Raw genomic sequence first — 7355 nt, forward strand, 5'->3', positions numbered from 1 at the left:
CCCTAGCTATCTCTGTCTCTAGATCTCGGAACAAAACCGAATACGTTGGCAAATATTCCTTTCTCTCTCTGTTATTATCATAGGACCCAGTCAGAGGCCATATATGTAAGGATGTATGAGCTCATGCCTTTTGATTTGTTCTTACATGCAATTAATTAACCTATGCTTTCCCATTCGCACAGACAAAGTAACACTCTTACTTACAGGGTAACACATGCAAGCACAGCTATATAGCCAGCAAAACCAGAAGGTGCGGCTGTGAAGATTCGTCAAGATCGACCGTGGCGAGACAAGTCAGACCAAGCGACTTAGACCGGAATTATGTCACCTCCTTTAACTTGTTGCAGAGCTTTCATTTATAATCCCCCGAATGTGAAGCTTTCACCTTCATCTACTTAACTCCAAGGCCACCAAGAGCTTGCTATCCTACACATACAACGCATATGCGCAACACTTAAGAGATTACATCGAGAGGGTCCGTAGAACTAAGTGAGCAAGCAGTACAAATGAGAGCAAAGGAAAGATCGCAAGAGGAGCTTGCTAGCTAGCTAAGATTTATAGATCCACGATGGTGGCCAAGGCGGAGATGAGCGCCATGGAGATGGAAAAGGCGATGAGCGACGGGGAGGTGGTGCTCGGCAGCGCCGGGGACGAGGAGGAGGACGTGGTGCTGCCGGGGTACCGGTTCCACCCGACCGACGAGGAGCTCGTCACCTTCTACCTCCGGCGCAAGGTGGCCAGGAAGCCGCTCCGCATCGAGGTCATCCGGGAGATGGACATCTACAAGCACGACCCATGGGATCTCCCCAGTAAGTTCCTTCTCTCCATGTCCATGCATCATCGTGCGCCATGACTTGAACAAATACAGTTTTTTTTCTGGAGCAAGATTTTTTTTTATCTGACAGAGTGTGGCAAATTTTGCAGAGGCGAGCACGGTCGGTGGGGAGAAAGAGTGGTACTTCTTCTGCCTGAGGGGCAGGAAGTACCGTAACAGCATCCGGCCAAACCGGGTCACCGGCTCCGGCTTCTGGAAGGCCACGGGCATCGACCGGCCGATCTACTCCGCCGGCACCGGCGGCGCCGGTTCTGGCGTGTCCATCGGGCTGAAGAAGTCGCTCGTCTACTATCGCGGCAGCGCCGGAAAGGGCACCAAGACCGACTGGATGATGCACGAATTCCGCCTCCCGCCGGCCGCCGCGGCGGCCACCAACTCCTCCCCGAGCATGCAGGAAGCCGTAAGTGGTCCACGCGTGCATTCCATTTCCACACAAAGTCACGGTGCGGCTACCCTACCGGCGACCGGTCCGGGGCACGTGTGGTGCGGTGTGAGTGTAACATTGACCTCTGACGTGTGACCTGAAAATGCAGGAGGTGTGGACCATCTGCAGGATCTTCAGGAGGACCATCACCTACCGGAAGCAGCAGCAGCCGTGGAGGCCGGCGCCGGCGCCGTCCGCCGCCGACTCGAACTCTAACACGGGGAGCTTCGAGTCGTCGGAAGCCGGCGACGAGTACATGAATTGCCTGCAGGCACCCTCCGCTCCATGCATCCCCCAGCAGCAGCAGCACCAGCAGCAGTACGTCAGTCAGGTGGGCACGGTGGACAGCGTCAACTTCTTCTACGAGGACACCATGCACAACCAGCAGTTCCAGGGGCAATGGAGCACCGCACCCGCCCCGCCGGTGCCGGAGCAGAAACTACAGAGCCCGTTGTCGACGGCCGTCTCCTTCCACCAGAATGACCACAGCCACGCCGTCGCCGCGAGCGATTTCTACAAGGTCGAGGGGTACTTGGAGGAGATCGCGAGGATGATGGAGGTCACCGATCCGGCAGGGTTTTACGACTACAACTACAGATCATACGGTTGATCGGCCGAGCTTCGCACGTCTTCAGAGTTGTTCAGGGTAGACAAACCGAATTCGCCGACACGCTAGAAGTGAGGAACTGACATGCAGGGCCCGCACCACAGAGAGCTGAGGCCTAGTCAGCAGAGCTTCACCGGCAGAGCTTTCTCTCTTTTGATTTCTCTTCGATCTGATCTACTCCCTCCGATCCATAATAAGTGTCGCAGTTCTGAACTAAGATTAGTTCAACCTTAGTTCAAAACTGCGACACTTATTTTGGATCGTAGGGAGTAGTGTATAAACCATGTGTGTTTGTGATACATAGTATGACTTGTGTGTGTAACATAGTAAGAGTGACATATAAATATTTGCCCCAGGCATCTTTTAATTCAATCAGTCATGTGTGATCATTCTTGTACCTTGTTCTGGTCACTCAGATATGCACAAGTAACTTAATGTTGCTGGTTGAACAGTAAAATCAAAACAAATGAACAACAGGGTAGAAAATACGTTTTTTTATTATGTGCATGTTCCTCCTGTTAGTGTTTGATGTGTTCATGAAAATTTTCATGCAAAAATTAACAATTATGCTTCCTTGGTAAAAAAAGATTGGCGCTCAGCTTTTTTTAGCACAGGCCTGAATATTTGTGTTTTTTCCATAAACTTTTGAATCAAAAAATGGGCAAGAACATGTATGTCTATATTTTTCATATTTTTTGGCGCCCGTACAAGTATTATTGGCTAGCAGGAGCATATATACCAAGGAAACAAACAGCGAAATGTAAAAGTGTTTTTCCGCACCAAATTTCTTATCAATTTCAGAGTTAGGTGAGCAAAAATAATCAGTTCTACGCGCATCCATTTTGTCGCTCCTAGATTTATCACCCCCGCCCCCGCCCCCGCCCACAGGTCATACAAAACTGCGCATGATCTTTGGTTGCGTGCGCAATCTAAACATTTGATTGGGTGGATTTTGTCATTTACCAACGAAAAATGTATCATCTATTATGTTAGATTATAAAAAAGGTGATATATGTGTCATTTTCATGACATCTTCTGCTGACCTCCAATTTGACTCTATCAGCACTCTGGTGAATTTCTCCCAGGTTGATGCTGTATTTCAATGTCCTTGACTCACTTGAAGCATGAGACGAGAGAATAAAATTTACATGTCAAACTATCAAACTCAAGAACACATCTTTGCTTAGGTCACTGCCTTGAACAGTTAAAGAAAAGGATGTATTGGGGCTGAATGGGACTTCCTCCAGCATGAAACTGTTGTCTATAAACTCCAAAAACTTAAATACACGTACGATATCATATGGGCAGGAAACATCGAGCCAGATCAAATATTTGTTCATGTTAACTACTCCCTACATCCCATAATATAAGATCGTTTTTTAAGCTAATATAGCTTGAAAAACTATCTTATATTGTGGGACGGAGGGAGTACCTGTTTGGCTTAAATATTCATCAGCGCGTTTGTATAGTTGCAAAAGCAGATATGGATATTTGCAGGTTGTCTGACAAGGAGGCAATAGAATTGCGTTCCAAATGCAAAGCTAATAGAAGGGCCTAGCAAAGCAGCATTGGACTAGAAACAGTCAAACCAAAACCTACAGAATTCGTCGAAGACAAGGATGTAAAGGCAAATTCTGGTTGAACAAAGACACCATGAAAGAGTGATTACAATAGCTTAAGGATGATAAGAAATAAAAAGTCTTCAACAATACATCAGATTTATTCGCATCTTTTTTCAAGGTAAACAGGAAGGAGTGATAATTTCTCTGCTGCTTACGAAATAGGAATAGATCATTTCTCTGTTGTGGCAATCGTGCTTACGAAAGGTAAGGCAACTTTCTCGCAAAAAAATAAAAGGTAAGGCAGCTAGTATCAGGAACTAAAACTGCATATCAGGAACGAAATAGAAGAAAGTATCACAAAAAGACCCGAACATAACATTCAGAAGTACTACTAGTTAAGAATCTTGATGTCAATTATATTTGAAATCAACAATGTTGATTTCTCTTGGAACTAGGAGCATTACTCCTTTAATATAAAGAAGTCGATAGAACGGCCCCTTCTAGAAGCTACATACTGGAGGATAGTAGAGGTTAACAAAACTGTGCAGAAGCCATTAGGAATGTGGCAGCAAAAAGCCAAATTACTTGGAAGCTTCATAACTCTTCGCACACCAAGACATCATGTAAAAGCAGCAACACGTAGATGGTGAGATGCAGCAGTATCACTCTCCTCACCTTCTACACCTGAAAAGTGAGATGTGTTTCCAGTGGAGCATTTCCTGCAAAAATCAAACAAGAACATCACATTACACCATTGAAAGAAGGAATGATCATGCACTCGAAAGATTTTAAAAATTGTTGGGCTAGATCAAAGAGAGATTTGTTTTGAAATGGAAGAAAATACTGAACCTTTGAGAAAGCAGCTTCTCTTCAGATAAAGCCTTTTCAAGCCTCTCCTCGAATGACATCGCGTGCCAACTAACCTTCTGATCCTGATCATGTAATGCATTATTCCTAGGTTAGCCACTTCTACATAATTAAGTAACAGAAATTAAGAGAATGAGAAATAGACTTTACTTCTTTGTACTTATTTGTTGAGTTGGGAATGCCTTTTCCATCCCACCATTTAGGAGTAAAATTATCTGGCTCTTCGGATTTCCAGTGAGCCGCGACCATTCCAATGATAGGCCTATCCTCATCAGAACTCTTAGCAGAATTAAATGTGTCACTTGTATAGCTTTCATCTCTGATCGCCTTACTTGAACTTGGAGGCTTCAACCACTGGGACAAGCTTGGGAATTCAACATCTGAACCACTATTTGTTGTAATCACCTTATTTCTTCTGGCATGAACTGTTACATCAGTGGCCTGGCATTTCTCCACAAAAGGTGTGCTATCACTTGTCTTGTTATAAGATGATACAGAACCCTCAGAGTTCTGGAACAGGGAACATTCATCAGATATTGAAGTTTCAACCAAATCCGGACTGTCATTCTTTGCACCCTTGAGATCCTCATCAGATATATCAGGCTGGCAGGGATCTTCTCTGTACACTCCACAATGCTCGAGATCCCGAGAGGAATTCAGAGCTTCGTTCAAATTATGCGAGCAAGCCCTTGTACAGCTCTCGTTTGTCAACTCTTCCAAGTTAGATACCTGAGTGTTAACTGGAGTATGTATCTCAGCATTCACTTTCAAAGGAATTGAAAAGGGTGAAGACTTGGATCCATCCAGATAGATATCATCATTACTGGTGACAGAGCATGACTCCAAGGTGGTTAACTTGATCCCACAGTTGACCACAGGCTCATTATTCACAGCGTCAGAGTCTATGCTCTTGCTTACAGGTTCAGTATCATGCTGCTTTGATGCATCGCAACCATTCCTAGAAGAGCTGTCATCAAGAAGTAAAAACATCCACATTATTTAATCTATCCACTTATTAAAGTGAAGAGAAAATCCCAGACTCTTCAGAAACAGTGAACAGACTAAAGGCATTGGTATATCAGCAGATAGCACGAGGTCTGCATACCTTGTAGCATCTGGTAGATAGGAGCTCTGATGAGACCCTGAAGGAGTTTGGCATTCATCAGCCTTCGGTACTTCCATGAAATTCATGTTTTCAGACAAGGCACTTAGCAGTGCTGAATGAGTTGCACTCTGAAAAGCTGAATCCGTGCTTTCAGGCACTTTTATGATTTCATTTGGAGTTTCCGACAGTGCACCACCATTTTGGGGGAAATTGGCCTGTTGGTACAGTTGAAAGTCAGTCTGTTGCTGAGTTGCTCACAACGTATATGGGGGTAATTAACATGTGGAATTCACTACAGTGTGTCATTTGAATGAGTCATGCATGAGCAACAAATTCTCATCCTCACTTGAGTGACCAATGCACAAGACTAACAGTTAGCTACAAACAGCAACGCAGATATAAAAGAACAAGCCACCGATCGGTTGTCGTCATAAACACATTCAGAAGTTGCAGTAGCTTTATACAGTGGTCTCCTGTATCAGTGCAAGCAAACAAATGAACAACAGCCAGCTCACAAGTGCAGTGCTCCAATTCCGTGCAGTTAGTGCGAGTGTGAATCAGGACAGCGCTAACGCCACAACCATCAGCTCATCATGCATATAAAGACATAATCCCTCTTTGTGTACTGAAAATGCTGAAACTGATGCACATGCGTCACTAGCCAGACAAAATTCGGCACTCAAGTGGCAAGATGCAGCTCAGAATAGACTAGCAAGGAAGCAGATCTGAACGGGGCCAGATTCAGAGAACCGATCGGCATACCTCCTCGTGCATGAGCTCCGGATCCACCCTGTTGCTCCCCGCGTCCCGGTCCGACCCCGAGCTCGTGGCCTGCGATCCCTCGTCTTCACCGACGGCACAAAAATCGAACACCAAAGGAGCGCATGGCAGCATCAGAACCAAGCAGAGGATTGAACGGCTCGAGAAGGAGAAATACAAAAACGGAAGGGGAAAAAATGCTGACCTTCGCGCAGGAACACGGCGGACAGCGCGTTCCTGGACGGCGGCGCCCTCCTCTCGCCAACCTGATCAGCACGGACCGGAATCAGAAAACGAACAAAAATAACCAATCGCGGCCGGAATTTACACACCCCAGCTAGCTGATCCGTGCCCGGGAACGGGCACACGAGGGCTCCGCGCGGGGCGCGACGGGAGAGAGGGAGAAATACCTTGGGGCTGGGGACGACGGAGGAGGAGACGAGCTGGGCGCGGGCGCGGGCGGCGCGCGGCTCGCCGCCGGCCGCGCGGAAGCAGTCGAACAGGCACCCCATCCCCGCCCTCCACCTCGGCCTCACCGCGCCCCCCTCGCCGGGCGCCGAGTGTTGAAGCTGCGGGGCCGATTGCGCGTGCGCGTGCCTGCGTCCGCCCAGTGGCAGGCAGGCAGGCAGAGGAGGCGAGGTTTAAGGGGAGGAGGACGGAGGAGGGGCGAGGGGGGTTTCGAAATTTAAAATCGGAGCGGAGGAGGGGAAGGCGGAGTCAGCGAGCGGGGCGGAGGCAGCAGGCCCGGCGGGGCGGGGCCCCCATCCCTCTGCTCCCGTGCGCGTGGGTCTTTTTGAGGATGCCTTTCGCGTCCCCTTCCTGTTTTGAATGGAGCGATTCTAGGAGGAGATTTGGGGGTGATTCTGGTGGCTGGTGGGAGATATATACGGGTGTTAATTACATTTATGGGGTAGGATTTTGGTTGAAGACTTTTAATATTTAGTAAAAACGACATTCCTCACTATTTTTACATTTATACTCGTTCTATCACATCGCGCGTGCTTCTTGGGTTAGTCAGGGATGGCGGTTAGTACTCCCTCTGAAAAGAAATATAAGAGCGTTTAGTTCTAACTTTCTCGTAAATTTTGCTAGCTTTCTCTGCAATGCCCACGTTATAGATGGTCATTTCAAGAGAGAGTGATTCCGCACAAGGCGACATACGCCCCCACAAGGCAATTGGATTCATAATCATAGGT

The 7355-nt window shown here is 47.2% G+C and overlaps 2 protein-coding genes across 2 annotated transcripts; one reads left to right on the forward strand and one right to left on the reverse strand.

Annotated features, from left to right (window-relative positions):
• Positions 1-416: 416 nt before the first annotated feature.
• Positions 417-2227, forward strand: LOC119306305 (transcription factor JUNGBRUNNEN 1-like). Its single transcript, XM_037582561.1, has 3 exons — positions 417-809; positions 925-1235; positions 1369-2227. The coding sequence occupies exons 1-3, from the start codon at positions 569-571 to the stop codon at positions 1867-1869; spliced, it is 1053 nt and encodes a 350-aa protein (XP_037438458.1). The 5' UTR covers positions 417-568; the 3' UTR covers positions 1870-2227.
• A 1553-nt stretch (positions 2228-3780) lies between these two features.
• LOC119312007 (protein JASON) lies at positions 3781-6822 on the reverse strand. The gene is made up of 7 exons (XM_037587725.1): positions 6570-6822; positions 6365-6425; positions 6163-6245; positions 5401-5615; positions 4446-5262; positions 4278-4360; positions 3781-4147 (listed from the first exon to the last, which is right to left on the reverse strand). The coding sequence occupies exons 1-7, from the start codon at positions 6669-6671 to the stop codon at positions 4048-4050; spliced, it is 1461 nt and encodes a 486-aa protein (XP_037443622.1). The 5' UTR covers positions 6672-6822; the 3' UTR covers positions 3781-4047.
• Between the last annotated feature and the right edge of the window lie 533 nt (positions 6823-7355).

The sequence above is a fragment of the Triticum dicoccoides genome, chromosome 5B, assembly GCF_002162155.2.
Source record: "Triticum dicoccoides isolate Atlit2015 ecotype Zavitan chromosome 5B, WEW_v2.0, whole genome shotgun sequence".
Lineage (NCBI taxonomy): Eukaryota > Viridiplantae > Streptophyta > Magnoliopsida > Poales > Poaceae > Triticum > Triticum dicoccoides.